General features: G+C 39.9%; 1 protein-coding gene across 19 annotated transcripts in view; it reads left to right on the top strand.

Moving 5' to 3' along the window:
* CAST (calpastatin) overlaps positions 1 to 18272 on the top strand; it is a 112789-nt gene that overhangs the window by 44705 nt on the left and 49812 nt on the right. For all 19 annotated transcript variants that reach the window (XM_050795409.1, XM_050795392.1, XM_050795398.1 and 16 more), the window contains one exon: positions 16123 to 16182. In XM_050795409.1, the coding sequence (XP_050651366.1) occupies positions 16162 to 16182 (21 nt within the window). In that variant the 5' untranslated portion in view covers positions 16123 to 16161. Of the gene's footprint in view, positions 1 to 16122; positions 16183 to 18272 lie in introns of those variants that run through there.

Here is an 18272-nt window from a genome sequence, read left to right as displayed (position 1 = left end):
ATATTAATATAGATTGCTTCTTTCTGATGAATGAATTCGACTTTTGCGCACTGGTTTTTCAGTATCTAAAAGGAATGTCGAGTTGCTGGGAATATGGTGGGGAGGGTGTGCTGCTTGGGTTCTAGGAGGCAGCATAGGATTAAAATGAAGTAGTGAAATTTAGCAAAATCTTGCTGAACAAGGAAGGGCCACATCTGTAGACTGATGGAGAAGGAATAAGCCACCTATAGCAATGGGGCTGACTAGGGATCCCGTGTGTGTGTAGCAAGGACTCCTGGTGTCTATTACAAATCAGCATGCTTTGTAGACTGTGAAACAGTGTTTATGAAGTAGCACATTCAAGTATACATATTGGCTGTGGTTCAGTTCAGATGCTTTGAAAGAAGAGTCCCAGTGCATGAGAATAGTTGATTATATAGAATTAGTGGGGAGTTTTGGTTCCTTGATTATTCTCTGGTAGAATTGACTGAGTATAACATCTCTCCTGCAGTGAAAACATAAAAGATAGTACGTAAAATAACAGTTTGAAAGAGTGAAACCAAAAAGAAAAAGAAAACATTTTCTTTTCATTTGGATAACTTCTTAAAATCAGCTGAGTATTTATGTTTTTATTCATTGTTTATAATCACAGTTGACTTTAAGTGATCACTGCTTCTTAGGTGGAAACATGTTACTTTTTCTCAAAATATGGACTATCTTAATCAGTCCTATTCAAATAAAAACTCCATAACCCAACCCATGTTCTCCTATGTTCATATATATCTTTGTATCTCCTCTTTCATTATACTTTATAATTCCCTCAATTTGGAGATCATACGAATCTGAGATATCTGTTTTAGCACAGGTGTGTCTAACCTCATAAGAACATACTGCGTAGTGTTTCTGATACATTGAATTAGCAATCTGCATACTAGAAAATTACAGGAGGTTTTCACAAACATTGCATTTTATTTTTTCTCTGTGGATGCTCTTGACTTAAAAATGTCATCTTAATGTTTCTCAAAAAGCATACTGTTGGCATTTTGGGTGACAATTCTGAATTAGATAGAGCTCTTTGCTCCCACTGAATGTCAGAGTGTGACCGAAAGCACTTTCATGCATTTAAATTGGTTGGGTACTACCTCCAATTTTTTTTAATTGGGTAAAAGATATTAAAAATGGCTAGGCATGGTGGCTAATGCCTGTAATCCCAGCACTTTGGAAGGCCGAGGAGGGAGGATCACTTGAGGCCAGGAGTTTGAGACCAGCCTGAGCAACATAACAAGACCCTGTCTCTACAAAAAATTTAAAAATTAGACAGGCATGGTGGCATGCACCTATGTGGCCCCAGCTACTTGGAAGGCTAAGGTGGGAGGATCAATTGAGCCTGGGAGGTTGAAATTATAGTGAGCTGTGATTGTGCTGCTGCACTCCAGCCTGAAACAGCGATGAGACCCTGTGTCAAAAAAAAAAAAAAAAAAAAAAAAGAAAAGAAAGAAAAGAATTGAGCCATACCATTTTGATGGAAAACCATAAAAATAATTACCCAGTCACATGATTTCCAATTTTTAAGGCCACTTTACATCTCCTAAGACCTGATGGCTTCTGAGTAAATCTGTTTATTTGAACATTGCGATATGGGCAGAAACTGTGTGTAATCATACTATTAGCAAGGTGATATTGTTGGACCCATGTGCTATAGTACTCTATTGTCTACCCTAAGCAATAATAATAGATTATTAAAAGGCGACTGTAATAGGTTCTAGTAAAAGAATAGATTAGTATAATCTGTATTAGAAAAGAGTATTAATAGCTCTAATATTAATATTTGTATTAATAGTTCTAATGTGGCTGTAACACATTAATAGTAACAGCTACGTTTACTGAAAACACTATATTCTAAGCACATACGGAACCCTTATGTGCTGTGATGATAATGTAACTATGAGGTAGATGCTCCTATTATGCTCATTTTACAGATTAAGAAAACAAGAACTACCACTCTGTATTGTTTTTCAGGACATATTGAACAGCTTGCCATGAACACTTTTCAAAGAATGAGCTTCAGTGCATGAAAAGTTATCACACACTAAATTCTCATTTTGCTACAGTGATTTCCTCTCTCAGAATGCAAACTTTTACTATACCATGAGCCCCTTAAAGACAGACTCCCCTATAACATCTACTTCGTGTCTTCCACATAGTAATTGCTCAATATTTATTGGATTGAAAAAAAGATTAGTTTTATCTTAATATGAATAGAGCCCTAAGATGCTGTTACATTAATATAGATTATTCCTGGTTACGTAGAAATGATAAAATAATACTCATTTTTATTCTCTAGGATCTACAAGTAGAGTGTTTGAAGTTTAATATCTATTTGTGCTTTGTCTAAAAATTATAGAGTGGATAATCAAAAAAAAATATGAGCAAGGAACCCTTTTTTCTTTCTTTCTTTTTTTTTTTTCTGGAGTTTCTGCAATCAGCTGTACATGATGCTAGGCATACAGAGGTATGGCACACATAACAAATATAAAGGGCAATGTGAAAAGTGTTAAATGGCCCTGCTATCACGATGCTGTAAAAGCGGAGTGAAAGGTTAAAGGAAGAGGGTTGAGGTTGTTTGGGAGCCTGTTTTTCTGGGAATATACAGTAGAAATATGATTTCCTTAAAGGAAACCTGCAACCAGGAGGCAAGGCTAAAGCAGAAAATGCCAACAGCTGCAGATCCTAGTGACTGAGATGTTATTCTGGTGGGGCACAGTCAGTTAAGGCAGGACTGCTCGTAAGTGTGAAATACTTCCAGCTCCCAGTCAGTCTCTTCTTCCCGTGCTTTCCCCTGAGACACTCCCATTTCTGTTGCACACCTTTGCATGTGCTTTTTTGTGGGATTGAGAGTTCTGGTTAATTCTAGGACATTCTGATGAGATGTTTTTGCTACTCTTCCCTTGTAAACAGACTGGATTTCCATCAGGTGTCAGTAACACCTGCGATTTTCATTTTGTCCTGGGGCTCTACACAGTTTAACTGGAGCTGCCACAACTGATTGGGTGTGTGTTGTCAGTCCTCCAGGCAAGCTCTGAGGGTTATGCGTTTCTGCTGCTCATATTTCTGTCTCTTTCTTCACCACTCACCCCGAGGTGCAAAAGTACAAAGACAGGTTCATCAACAATCAGAATAACCTGCCCCTGAATTCTTTCTAATGACTCATTTTTCTCAATCTAGTTTCCAATTTTCTATTTGACAGCTGCCGCCTGGTAAATACATCTCCTTAGCTAGAGGAGAAAAACTTCACACACAGTTTACTCATCTTTTGTCATTTTCCCTGGTTCCTCTCACAGGAATGGTTAGCACACCTTGGTTTCAAAGTTGTTGTTTAGTCTGTTTTGTTGCCATTCGTTTTCCTACAGATGCCTTTACAACACTCTGTTTTTTTAAAAAAAACTAACATTTAACTTTATTTGGGGAAGATATTTTATATGTTAGAAAAAAGGATTTTGAGTCTGCTTTTATTGAGTGTGTTAACTTTGGTTAACTTCTTTTTTTTTTTTTTTTTTTTTTTGAGACAGTCTCACTGTGTCACCTGGGCTGGAGTGCAGTGGCACAATCTCGGCTCACTGCAGCCTCCACCTCCTGGGTTCAAGCAATTCTCCTGCCTGAGCTTCCTGAATAGCCAGGACTGCAGGCACGCACCACCACTTCTGGCTATATATTGTGTTTTTAGCAGAGACGGGATTTCACCATGTTGGTCAGGATGGTCTCGATCTCTTGACCTCATGATCCAATAAATCTTCACAGAGAAGGTCTTTCATGAACTAAACCAACTGATGTTCATGGTCCACGTTTGGAGCCTGAGCAAGGTCATAGACCACTCACATTTCAATCAAAGTTGCCATAACAGATTGAAGCGCTCAGTATGCAAGCATACTCCCTGAACTCTGTAATGGGCTGAGGTTCCCCACACAAGTGACTTAAGAGTCAAAGACCGAGGCCACACCTCAGGGCCTCCAGAGTTGCCTAGGATAGAGTTGTTGGGGAAACTGTGAGCTGTGAGTACTGTTCCCACCAAGAAATCGGGAGCTCAGCCTCCTGCACATACTGTTTCCTTATTAACTACACTAACAGAGTGGCCAGGAAAGGTAGCAGGCAATAGAATCACTTACACATTTTTCAGTTACGTATGCTTTTTCCTTATTGTGAATGTAGAAAATTCTGTTTGTATCCAGTAGGGAAAATGAAACCCTTTTACAGGACTCCATTACTATGGCTAATAATCATCAGAGTCCCTGAATGTAAGTATTCTCATGCTAACAATATGTTTAAAACAGTGCCTCCTGCTTGTAGACATGCATCATTTTATAGTGTTTTATTTTAAAAGATATGTCAGGTTTAGAGAGCTGAGTCTGCATCAGGGAACTGAAACTGGTAACCAGCATTTTTGTTTCTCAGGATTCTTATCTTTCATATGTCCCATCTCTTTATTTTTCTGTGCTATATTCTGAGTAAAGGCCTCAGATCTATCTTCCAGTCACTTAAGTTTCTATGCAGTTACGTGTAGTTTGTATTTTCACCTATTTTTGATTTGGGTTTTTTATTTTTTCTTTTGTGTCTTTTATTTTTTAAATTTGTTAAAAGTCTCCTTCACATTTTTCTATTGTTTTAGTTATTTTTTTCTTTGAGACAGGAGCTTGGCCTGTCACTCAGGCTGGAGTGCAGTGGCATGATCACAGCTCACTGAAGCCTTGATCTCCTGGGATCAGGTGATCTTCCTACCTCTCAGCCTCCCAAGTAGCTAGGACCACAGGTGAGAGCCACCATGCCTGGCTCATTTTTGTATTTTTGGTAGAGACCAGGTTTTATCATGTTTCCCAGGCTGGTCTTGAATTCCTGGGCTCAACTGATTCACCTGCCTCGGCCTCCTTCTTCACCTCTGTTTCTTTCTTCACTACTCAACCCAAGGTGCAAAAGAGGATAGACAAGTTCTGGGATTACAGGTGTGAACCGCTGCACCCAGCCTGTCTTTAATTCTTGAAGTAAAATTTCTCCCATATTTGTAACACTGACTCTCTCGCATGCTATTTTACTTCCTGATTAGGTTTTAAAAATGTGACTTGAAATTCATCTTCAATGAAGACTGTTTTCCATGAGGGTCCTTTTTCTCCTATGTTGTAGATCTGCCTCTACCAAGTGGTTTTTAGTATGTTGCTGCCTGCGGTCATTCAGATTTCAACGGCATTAATATCTTGGCTTAGTGCTTCTACTCTACAGGAATAAATTTGGTCCTTGAGTGCCCAATGTCACAGGTTTGAAATTTATTTTTCTCAGGCGTTGTACATTTTTACACTCATGGCTCCAGCCAGAAAGAAAACTTCCTTGCTATTGTTCTGGACAGGTGGGCAGTTGTCAAGGCTTATGTTTGTGGATGATCAGTTCTGAGTAGCTCCTGGCTTTAAGCTAGTAACTCAACACAGGGCCTGTAGCCAGGATTCCTTTCTCATTTAGAGAATTCAATTCCTAGTTCCCAGCTGTTATATCTGTTTCTGATATCCCCGTGAGTCATTCTCTCTCAGCCTTGCTCACCAGAGGACTACGAGTTCCCTCCCCTTTAGGTTACTTGGGAATTTCTCTTCTTTAAAGCTTACCTATGTATTTTATTTTTTATGTTAAATTTTATTCAGTATTTTCATGTCTGGAACAAAAGGGGGTTCTTTTATTAGAACACAGACTAATTTTGTTAGACCTGAACTACGTGTTTAAAATGTTTGAAAGCCTTTAAGTTGGGGAGTACATGTACTAGCTTGTCACATGCTTATCTTATCATCATACTGGCCTTATGATATTCATACTGGCCTGATCTTCATAATGGTCTGATAGTATTCACATCACCCTATACATGTTTTCATTTGCTTTTTAGACTCCTGATCTACAGAAATAGACATATATTATTTTCTGAATATTTAATTACTTGACCATTTGAAAATGGCATCCTGTTTTTAAAAATACCCTAGCAGCCGGGCTGTATACTGGGTGTATAATGTGTGCAACATTAGGGGTTCCCCTAATATTAGTTCCAGAATATCTGCCTATAAAATGATAGCAATATTGGGATTGATAATGTCTACAACATATTACTATTTCCTTGTGGTGCAAGAAAGGACGGGGCTACAGAGAAACAGAAAGTCACAAGTATCAGTGTTCCTGGGGTTTAGGTACATAAGACTAAAGAGGACAAGTATTCTTGAGGTGCTTCGGGACAAGCAGGTATGCTTTTGTCCCAGTCTTTTTAGGGAACATTTAGGTTCTTCAGTAACCTGGGATAGCAATATTAGCATCAAAAATCTTATTTTAAGCTGGCTGGAACGTAATTTTGAAGAGTCATTTTGCAAATTTATCCTAATATCTTATGCGATCCTTTCTTTTAACCAAATGTAAGTGTGAAGAGACAGAGATTGTCACCAGGAGTAAAGCACTAATGTACAACAATAGACTGTAGAAAATGGTGGTCCTTTCACAGAGCCACTACAAAAACTGCTCTCTGTTTGGTTTACACCTAAGGAATGAATGCCCTGTGGAAGGAAGTAGAAAGGCTTCTGGGATAATTGTTCAGCAGAGCTCAGAATTTCTCATTTTTTTTTTTTTTTTTTTTTTGAGAAGGAGTCTCACTCTGTCACCCAGCTGGAGTGCAGTGGCGCGATCTTGACTCACTGCAACCTCTGCCTCCTGGGTTCAAGTGGTTCTCCTGCCTCAGCCTCCCGAGTAACTGGGACTACAGGTGCATTTTGTATTTTTAGTAGAGACGGGGTTTCACTGTGTTAGTCAGGAAGGTCACCATCTCCTGACCTGATGATCCACCCGCCTCGGCCTCCCAGAGTGCTGGGATTACAGGTGTAAGCCACCGTGCCTGGCCAGAATTTCTCGTTCTTATACCATAATCATATCATCAATAACCATATATGCTTTAGATAAGCTCTTAATCTGTCAGGGTTGTTACAAGTATGTGCTCTTGCTACCAAGATTCCTCTTTATTTGACTGGAACATGGACCTAAACCAACCATGCATTTGAATCCAAAGAAAATGCCACAATGTAAAATAATGTTGTGCAGGTTCTTTTCTTTGAGGAAGATAAGCAAGATTAATATGATATGTGTAACTTCTCAAACTAGTGCTCAGGCTGGGCATGGTGGCTCACACCTGTAAATCCCAGCACTTTGGGAGGCTGAGGCAGGTGGATCACCTGAGGTTGGGAGTTTGAGACCAGCCTGACCAATATGATAAAACCCCATCTCTACTAAAAATACAAAAATTAGCTGGGTGTGGTGCGGTGCACCTGTAGTCCCAGCTACTCAGGAGGCTGAGACAGGAGAATTGCGTGAACCCAGGTGGTGGAGGTTGCAGTGAGCCGAGATCATGCCACTGCACTCCAGCTGGATAACAGAGCAAGATTCTGTGCAAAAAAAAAAAAAAAAAAAAAAAAAAACCAAAACACACACACACAGTGGTCAGCACAGAATTCAGAATTACTCTGTCATTCTGAGTCCAAGCAAAGATTCTTTCGAAGCTGTTGGCATTCATAAAATAATAAAAATCACTGCTGTCTGTTGATGTACCATGTGCCAGGCACCAAACCATGCACCTATACACATACCTTCATTTAATCCTCACTGCTATCTTACGAAGTTGTTATCATTTTTTTATAGCCATTAAATGAATCTAAAAATGTCACATTTTAGAAGGATTAAGCAGCCTGCCTGTAGTTGTGCAACCAGAATTAGGTCTCAGGTCTATGGGACTCCAGAGCCCATGCTCTTAAACCCTGTTTCCCAACTGAACATCTGTCCTTAAGCACATTATTTAATGCCCTTCACTAAAGAATAGCATATAATATTAGAATTGCAGAACTAAAGGATTCTCAAGGCCAACAGATTTTACAAATAAAGAAAAGGAGTGCAAGAAAGGTTAAGAGCTCCAAGTCACATGGCTAGTCAAGTACAGTCTTCCTCATGGCTCCTGTAGTGCCTGTTAACAGAAATTGCTTGATTCACAGGCTTATGTAAATCCTCACCTGTCAAACCTTCTCTAGGGGAGGGACAAGAAGCAGAAAGTAGGCTGCATTTTCTGGACCTGACTCCCCTGTTTTGCTTTATCTTGGGCAGCCAGAGATTAGACATAGATGGAATTATTTCATGTGTCAAAAGAAGCAACTGGAACCCCTAGAGACAGGAATACAACTTCAGGAAAAAAATCTGCTTTTCTATTCTTTGGTGACTGACCTAGGCTGTGTGGCTTGCTCTTCTCCTTACTTACAAAATTATTATCCCATAAAAAAGCACTGGAAAACTAGAGTTTAGAAAGCAATGAAAATGAAGCAGTTGCCTTGTAGAACTGGAAGCTCAACTTCATGCCTTATGTGGATTTTTTTCTAAGTTCTTGGGGTGGTCTGGTATCAGAGCTCATAATCAGACACTCAGAGAATATGGCTAGGTGTCCTTTTAGCTTGGATTTAGATCACAGATCAGCTGTGACTATTGTCGCAATTGCTAGGGAACGTTTGTATGTTTATTTTGAGGTCTGCCCACTTGTTGCATTAGAGTGCTCTCCACTCCCCAGAACAAGTAGAGCTCTTTATTTTTAACTAAACTGTTTCCTTGTAATATGTTTTATGAATGTACAGCCTGCTTTGCCAAGCTATAGTTATCTTCAGTTTCTCCCTAATAGTCCAAAATCTCTAGTATTTTGCATTCAACTTCATGTAACCGGTTGCATTCTAGACTGAGTATCTCTGGTACTTTCCTACCCCTAAATCTTGCACAAGCTGTTTTGCTCACTTGGAATGCCTGCCTGATCCAGCCTCTATCTACACATTTTGTAAAATCAAAATATTTTGTTTTAATATTTGAAATGAGGGCAGTCAACTTGTTACAGCAAAAAGTTCATAGGCATTGTTGTCATATCTGTGTTCAAATTCGGGCTCTGCCCCTTCTTAACTGTGTAATCTTAGATAAGTTATTTAACTTTTCTAAGCATCAGTTTTCTCATTGATAAAATGGAGATAATAATGTTTACCTATCAAGATTTTATGAAGATATATTGAAATCAGATACGTAGAGCACCTGTCACAGTTCCTGGTATTTGGAAGATTCTGTAAGTCCCCGCCTCCCTGTAGATGACACTGCAATAAGCATCCAATAAATGGTCCCTGCCTTGTCTATGAAGCCTTTCCTAACCATCTTCCAAACCGGCACCTCAGAAATAGCCTCCCTCTTCTGACCGCCTGTAGCATTGTATTGTACCTAAGATCTTACCACAATCAAACTTGTCAAATTCTATGTTCTGAGATATAAGTTGGCACTGTAACTAGATCTGCTAGCACAACGCCATATTCTCCCCAAAAGAGACAGCTGAACTTCATTCATAGATGATCCATTGTTTATCTCTCATCAGAATCACACTTTCTGTTATCATAAACACTATACCTTGTTAGATGACTCTATTGCAGGTCTCTTTAAAAGCACCATTATTATACTTCATAATTAAAGGGATCGTAAGAATGTATGTCATGGTGTGACAGCATGGCAAACAACAGACATCTGAATATTCATTTCCTGAAGTGAATAATCCATCATTACAGAAAAATGGAAGCCTGTATTCAATAGACCTATAAAAGGTGTTTAAAGAATGTCCATGTCTTCCTTAGAAAACCTCATGAGTAGCCTTGTTTTGTTGCAGGTGTCTTACAGGAAGCAGCTCAGGAATTTGCGTATATGTGTTTTTTTTTTAACTTGTACAACTCCTACTTGGTGACAATAATAATGTGAATGACCTAATGTTTAAATTGTGTTATTCTAATCAGTTTTCTGACCTGTGCTATCAACAGAATTTCTGATGATCAAATAATAAAACTCAGACAATGTTGGTTTTGTGCCATCAATTAATACTTTTGTGTTTATTCATGCACAAATTCATACATTTATCTCAGATACTTGTTAAGCAACTACTATGTTGAGGCTCTGGGGATGGGGATGGGGATGGGTGGTAACTCAAACAGGCCTGGACTCTGCCCTCATGGAGTTCACATTTGGCTGTTTTATAAATGTTGTGAGGAAAGGATTTTTTTTCATCCATGATTGTCTTTATTTCAATATTTGAGATGTGTTATTACATAAGAATCTGATCATGACTCGGGACAAATTATTTGGTTTTTTTCTTGTACATCTAGCAGAGCTATTTGTAAAAGTTAAAAATTAGTTATTGATTTGTCAGATTTTTTAATTGAGAAAATGTTTTGTATTTGTTTTGTGGTTTGCCTAAATTGCTGTAACATTTGGTATCTAATTTGACTCTCACAATAACCCTGTAGGGTGCATGGTATTCCCATGATAAGAAACTAGATGCTCTGCAGGCCTAATTGACCTCCCGTGGAGTCCTGGCTACTTAGCAGCCATCCGGATGCTTAAATCAGAACTTAAGTCTTCTGATTTATTAAGTATGTTCTTGATTCCAGCTTAAAAAAAAAACTTAAAATATTAAAACTGTATTTTATTCTCGTTTAAATTAGACTTTAATTGACAGCTGGAAAATGGAAACAAAAATGTGAATCAACGGTGATTTTTGAGCCCCTCTCTGCTACTGTATAGGCACTCTGAGGAGTAGAAATGACCTCTGCCTCTTGATGAATTTATAGCTTCGTTGATAAGACATAATGTACACTTAGAAAGGAACTCAGTAACCCTCCAACTCAGAATACATGGTTCAGTGTTAAAGTGAGAAATACCAACACAAGAGTTGAGAAGATAAGAAGAGCTAAAGCAGATGCAAATAGTGTATCTTGAGCTAAATCTTCAAGGGTAGGGAAGATAGGACTTGGGCAGGGAAGACGCTTCTAGGCAGGGGGAATGGCAAGTTGCAAGGCTCAGAAGTGGAAGGGAATATGATGGTGATGATGATAACAATAACTGCCATTTGCCCAGCACTTATCACTTGCCAAGCAGTTACTGGTTCACATGCATTAACTTATCCATAAAACAGTTATCAAAACAATTGAACCAGATAAGAATTGTTACTATTTCAGTTTTACATATGAGGAAACTGAGGCACAGAGAAGTTAAGCAACTTGCTCAAGGCTGCATGTGCATTAAATGTCAGCTGGATTCCACCATGTTCTTGAGACTAGAATCCACTCTATCTCTTTTAACCTGTGTGTTATGCTGCCTGATGTGATGCTGGTGAAATGGTAAGGACACCTTCATGGCTAGAGGGGAGACTCGATGTGCAGCCATGGTGAGAGAGGTCAAATAATGGAGAATCTAAAAATCAGGCAGAAGGCATTAGACTTTGTCTGGACTTACTGATATTTCATCAGTGTGGAAACATGGCAGACATTTATTTTAGAAAGATTAGTCAGCCATAGAAAGAAAGGATTGAGAGACAAATAAGGGTACGAATGGCAACTATTAGATGGAAACTATTAGAAGGGGGTTTCTATCCAGGTGTGGGTGATAGGTGATTAGACCTGGAGTAGGGTAGCAGTAGAAAGGATGTAATGGTGATAAGGACTGGAACTGCACTAAATTAATGGGTGAGTCAAGGCCAGGTGATTTCCTGAGAGCAGCTTCATGGTTTTACCCCCATTTTACAGATGAGGAAATACAGAGGCTCCAAGAAGTTAGTTAATTTGTGCTAATAAGCATTGGAGCGGGAATTTGGGCCTATATCTATCTTTCTTGGCTTCCTCTCTTTAAGGCAAAATAATGCAGTCTGGTCGTAAAGTAAAGTTGCTGATAAGGTTTGAAGAATTGCTCCCCAAATAAGAGATACTTAAAGTCATGGGGAGAAATCAACATTCAGGGGGAGCAACAATATCAGAGAAAAGGCAGAGACTGAATATTAAAGAACACTGGAGGGAGGGAGGAGGGTAAGGATTAAAAAACTGCCTATCAGGTACTGTGCTTATCTCCTGGGCAATGAAATCATCTGTCCACCAAACCCCCATGACACGTGGTTTACCTGTTTAACAAGCTTACACGTACACCCCTCAGCCTGAAAGTTAAAAAAAAAGAGTACAGAGAAGAATGGAGCACGTGGAAGAGGCTTCCAGAAGAAAACAAGTCAGAGGTATAGGGAGGGAACCTAGGGCCCCTGAGGCCACAGCAGCCAACAAGGAGAGAACAGTCAGTGACTCAAAGTGAAAATGCCAATGGATTGTCAAGTGGAGGAGGAGGGAACATGCACGCAGCATGATGTTCTTAGTAACCCTCAACAAACAAAGGCAGATTCAGGTGTGAAGCGCAAGTAGTGTTGCAGGTGGGAGGATATGGGAGTGCTGCCAGTGATGGGGTGGAGAAGGGAAGGAAGGTCTGGCATGAGGAGAAAGAATTCTGATGCATCCGATGCCCCACTCTGTGCAAGTTCTGAGCCAAGCCAGCTGGGGTCAAGGGGAGAGACCACGGGGAGGCTGAATGGCTGGAGGGGAGGCAGAGAGGATTCCTGTAATCCAGTGGGAGGTGCCTGGCAGGAGGCCAGGAAGACGTGAAGGGACTCTAATGTGTGGTAGACAAAGAAGTAAGGAGCTGAGGGAATGATTGTTCCATCAGCTACATGTAGTGGCACAATGGACAAGCCCGCATTCTAGGAGTCCCCCCTCCTCCAGCTTCTACAGAAGCCCTTACCCTCCATCCTGGCCCACTTGCCAGGACCTGCTGGGAAGCTCAAAACCCTCCCTAATCCCATCCAATCTCATAAGACAGTTAAGTGAGCCTCTCACCTTAGCCTCCCAAGTAGCTGGGACTACAGGCACATGCCACCACCCTCAGCTAATTTTTAATTTTTTTGTAGAGACACAGTCTCACAATATTGCCCAGGCTGGTCTCCAACTTCTGGACTCAAGCAGTCCTCCCATCTCAGCCTCCCAAAGTGTTGGGATTACAGGTGTGAGCGACTGCACCCATCTGTACATTGCTTTTTAAATAACAATTGTTGAATAGGTGGGTAAGTGGAGAGTGGTTTCTATTAAGGAACTTTTCTCTGCTTCTTGTCACTCTGATTTGTGCCTTAATTCAAGTTTATAAATGAGTACCAATATTCAGGATATTAAGATAGGTACATGGGTCATTTGGGAGGGGTAGTATTTTGATAGCAGCACCTTATACTCTGATTTACAGTATTAATTCTTTAGAGGTATTTTGGTGTATATGAGCACTGATGGTTGTGCTTTAAAATTGGCAGCCCATTGATATTAGGAGGACCAGCCAAGAGGCAGGCACTGCAGTAGAGGGACCCTGGGTTAGAAGTCAGATGGCCAAGCTCCCAGGCCTGGCGTACACAGTTTGGAGGGTCCTCGTGCAGAGAGTGCTCCTTTCCAGCCTGAGCGATCCCTCCTTATCCTCCTGTCACCGCATAACTGGTCACGTTCTCAGAACTGCCTGTCTCAACTAACTCCTGAACTAGCTATGGTTCCCTCATCTATATTCTCATGGAACCCTGTAACTTTCCTTTGTAGCAAGTAATTATTGGAGTGATTATTTTACTAATGCCATCTTTGACTAGGCTATAGCTTTCCTAAGGGCAGGGACATGCCTACTGGTTTTACCTCTGTGTCCCCAGCACCTGACACAGCACCTGGCACAGACTATATTCTGGGTAAACACTTGGGGAGCCAATGACCTCTGGTAAAATCTTGGACATGAGATTCCATTTTTCTCATCTGTTTAAAGCCTGTATATTAAAGCTTGTATTAAACCTTGTCACTAAGGTGCTTTCTCTTTGAAGAGCTATGGATTAACCCTTCACAATTTTTATTTTAAACGTTATCCACATCAATGATATGAAATTCAAACAATGCAGAAGAATATACCATGAAAGTGTATTCAGTCCTTCACCAGAGATTACAAATATTGAAAGTTGCTTGTCTTTACAGAGAGAATAAAAATTGAACAAGCTGTAGCCAGAATCGAATGGGTTAATAATCGAAAGGGCATATTCCGTACTTCCAGCTCCCATGAAGCAGCTTTCATATTTCAGTTTTAAAATGGTTAGTGCCTTAGTGAGGGAAGAAAACTTTCATGCAGGAATCTGTGCTGCCAACAGGGGCCAAGGCCCTCAGCTGAATTCCCACTATACCCTGCGCCATTGCTGATTTTCAGCTATTCTGTATAGAGATTTTCTGTTCATGGGGGCCCTCTGAAAGTTTTCTCCTTTCTGGAATTTGAGGATCACTTTATTGTTTAATAAAGTAACAAGGCAGGCTGGACAATTCAGGGCAATGTGATTTTAGGAATGATTTAATACATTTGGATGTGTGGAAAATAAGTTTTATGTCTACCTAAAGATTTTCAGCTTCAGAAGCACTTTCATGTAGAGTGTTTGGTTTCTGTGTTGGTGTTGCATGGTTGAGGGGAATCATTAAAGGAATGGAGTGCAGCTAAATGGAATTTCTTGAGTTTGAATAGAAGTTTGTACAACCAATTCCAATTGTGGAAGGATAGAATTATATAAACACAGGGACATTAATCCCCATAACATTTTAAAAATATTTTCAAGGAAAAATACAGATATTCATATATTTATCCATTAATTTGATAGAGGGAAAATCTACCTTGGTACATCTTCCAGTTTTCAACACCAAAAAGAATGTGAGAGGGGCCCTTCCATGCCCTGCTACAATGACTGGGGCTTGTGTGTGTGTGTGTGTGTGTGTGTGTCTGTGTGTGTGTGTGTGTATTTTGGTTGAAGGGGGTGTCCGGTTGGTGCCTAAGGGTTCTCAGGAATAGTTATGTTTATATGATTATTTTTGAAAAATAAGTATACTAAAGCTTTGTATTTCTATCTGTAAATTATCATAGTTTAACTACAAGCATCAGCGTGTTCTACATTAACTGAGGTTTGTGGGGAAGGTGATTTTATTCATGGGCCATAGGCTACAGTGGGTTTCATACAATCACCTTCAATGGTAGTGTATTGGGGGTGGGGGAAGGTGAGGGAGAAGCAGGGATGGGGTCATGCTGCCCTGTGACTCAGCCTCTGAAGTGGCTTTGGGCCAGGCATCAGAGACAGAGTGAGGTTCATCCTATAGGCTTCCCTGGGTGGTGTTGGCAGTGTAGCAGCTGTTTACTGACAGTCAGTTACTTCAGAAGGCAGCTCATGCCAGATGGAATCCCTGGGTTCTAAAACCTAACGGGCTTAAATGTTAAGGAAGTTTAAATGAGTCTGGGTAGGAGTTTGCAAAGATGATAATTATCTGTTTAATATTAACCAGTATAATACAAGTTAAGTACTAGAATAGTACTCCAAGCCATACAAGTATCCACACGCACGTCCCAGTACTTAGGTGACTGGATCACAGAGGCCGATTGCACCATGGCAAGCATCTCGAGGAAGGGTGTTTCTTGAATAGTTACTATTCATCACCTCTTGCCTTCTAAGGAAGAGCCTAGATGAGACAGATAACGCAGCAGAATTCCTCCTGCAACCTTGTCTCCACCTTCTCTTTCTTACGTGACACTGAAAGGACAGTTCGCATCCACCCAAGTCTATTTCTGGGAGTTTTGTCCTTCTATCTTATGTATTAGGAATAACACACTGGCAATTTAATGAGCACCTACAATTTGCCAGACGTTTTGCCACACTATTTCAAATACAACCCTGCAAATAGATGTTACTGGCCTTTATATGTAAGTGGACCTGGAAAACTAAAGCTCAGGAGTCACAGAGCTTATAATTGACAGAGCTGGGGCTTGAACAAAATTTTGTTTAGTTGCAAAGTCCATGTTTTTCCTGAAAATAACATAAACAGTAATTATAATAATATTTACTGAGCAGTCATTATGTGCCAGGGAGTCATTCTTATAATAAACTTACAAGGTAGTTGTTAACTACTAAAGAAAATTGAAGTTGGGAAACTGGAGATTATAAAATTTAAGTATTTTATCCGAGATTGTTTAGTAAATAGCAGATCCAAATTTTGAACCTATTTGATCTAGTTACAAAGGCTTTCACTACTGGACACCACCTCCTACTAGATTTTTGTGCTCTAAACTGGGTAAAACCAAGGTAAAGGGCCAAGGCAGTGTGGTTAAGAGGAGCTGAAGGACCATGTAGACTGTAGGTTAAATAGAATCAAACTTTCTATTTCTTTCTTTCCTTTCTAGGTATCAGCTTCCTCTGGTGTGACCAGCAAGTCTTCCAGTATGAATCCCACAGAAACCAAGGTATGAAGAATGCTAATTGAGTGAGTGCTAATTTAAGTTGATTGTGCTGCAAAGCAAAACAAATGTAGACTAATTGTTGACGATGAGTTATATATGCTAAGAAGTTTTAATTATGGAAGTAAACATTTTCTTCCTAATTTATGGGGGTCTTTGAAAACTCAGCCTTCCTTCCAATATTTACCTTACACATCATCTACATGGTTTTAGATTATCTAGAAAAGTGGAGTCACCTAGAGTTGTTTTGTTTTGTTTTGCTTTGTTTTGAGACAGGATCTTGCTCCGTCACCCAGGCTGGAGTATAGTGGTGTGATTACGCTCACTGCAGCCTCAACCTCCTGGACTCAAGCGATGCTCCCATCTCGGCCTCTTGAGTAGCTGGGGCTACAGAGGCACACCACCATGCCCAGCTAATTGTTGTTTTGTTTTGATTTTGTAGAGACAGGGTCTCACTGTGTTGCCCAAGCTGGTCTCAAATTCCTGGGCTGAAGCAATCCTTCCACCTGGGCCTCCCAAAGTGCTGGGATTATAGGAATGTGCCACCATGCCCGTGGCCAGTTTTGTTTTTGTTTTTGATCCTATATTGATTGAGTTTTTTAATTGAAAATATTTCTCTAAGTACATTTCTCTACATTGAAATGAGAATATAAATTATTAATTTCTTGCTAAACTGGTCTTACAGTTCTGGTCATTTAAAAATAAATATAAAAATGAAAGATTATACTAAATGAACATAAAAACATACTGGTTATTTCGGATGCTTTCTCAAGTTTTTTTTGTGTGTGTGTGAAATTTGAGTCTTGTGGGGTACCATTTTATTGACAAACCTTTCTTGAGCTCTATTTGGGATTTATTCTTCAAATTATTTTTTTGAATTTCAGAATTAAAAATAAAATAATTTCCTCTAGTGGGATTGTCCAGTTTGTTCCGAAGAGCTGGCAGCAGCTGCCTTGTAAACCCTCTCCCTAAAGTTACTCTATCTCAAGCTCTGTCTCTTGAGAATATTTCAGGGAAGGGAATTAAAAAGGGAACATTTTCAAAATTCTCTCCACTAATGTTTGTGTGCCAATATTCTTTTTTTTTTTTTTTTTTCTTGAGACAGAGTCTCACTTTGTTGCCGAGGCTGGAGTACAGTGGCACAATCTCGGCTCACTGCAAGCTCCGCCTCCCAGGTTCACGCCATTCTCCTGCCTCAGCCTCCTGAGTAGCTGGGACTACAGGTGCCCGCCACCACACTCAGCTAATTTTTTGTATTTTTAGTAGAGATGGGGTTTCACCGTGTTAGCCAGGATGGTCTCAATCTCCTGACCTTGTGATCCACCCGCCTCGGCCTCCCAAAGTGCTGGGATTACAGGTGTGAGCCACTGCACCCAGCCATTAATATTCTTTAATACCTTGAAGAGCTACCCCAACTCCATTATTATTAAATTGCCCTTGTTTAAAATTACCAACCTACTTTTGTATTCTGTCTTTCGTATTACTGTGCTATCCCTGTAGTTTCCTATCCCAGGTGATGTGTCACTATAAATTAGTACTATCAAAGGATTATATGACCTCATCTTGAATCATCTTCAGAGAACATTACAAATATCTAGAAATACACTATCCACATCTAAGTTCTTACAAATGTCATTTAGCATTCATTTAAAATTTTAATCTAAAATTATCATTTTTTAAATTTAGTATTTAAATTTACATTGATTTATAAATTGCTTTCAAAATATACATTACATAATCTATAATTAATGTTAGCTGTCTCTATTATGTCAAGCTTAATCTTAAAAAATTAAAAATCTTTTATTTTTTTTTCTTTTGAGGCAGGGTCTCGCTCTGTCTTCCAGCCTGGAGTGTAGTGGCATGATCACAGCTTGCTGCAACCTTAACCTCCTGGGTGCAAGTGATCCTCCCACCTCAGTCTCCTGAGTAGCTGGAACTATAGGGGCACACCACCATGCCTGGCTATTATTTTTGTTTTTCTGTAGAGACATGATCTTGCTATGTTACCCAGGCTGGTCTCAAACTCCTGGGCTCAAGCAGTCCTCCCATCTCAGCCTCCCAAAGTTCTGGGATTACAGGCATGAGCCACTGTATGC

Source organism: Macaca thibetana, chromosome 6, assembly GCF_024542745.1.
Source record: "Macaca thibetana thibetana isolate TM-01 chromosome 6, ASM2454274v1, whole genome shotgun sequence".
Lineage (NCBI taxonomy): Eukaryota > Metazoa > Chordata > Mammalia > Primates > Cercopithecidae > Macaca > Macaca thibetana.
This window is presented reverse-complemented; position numbering and strand designations above follow the sequence as displayed.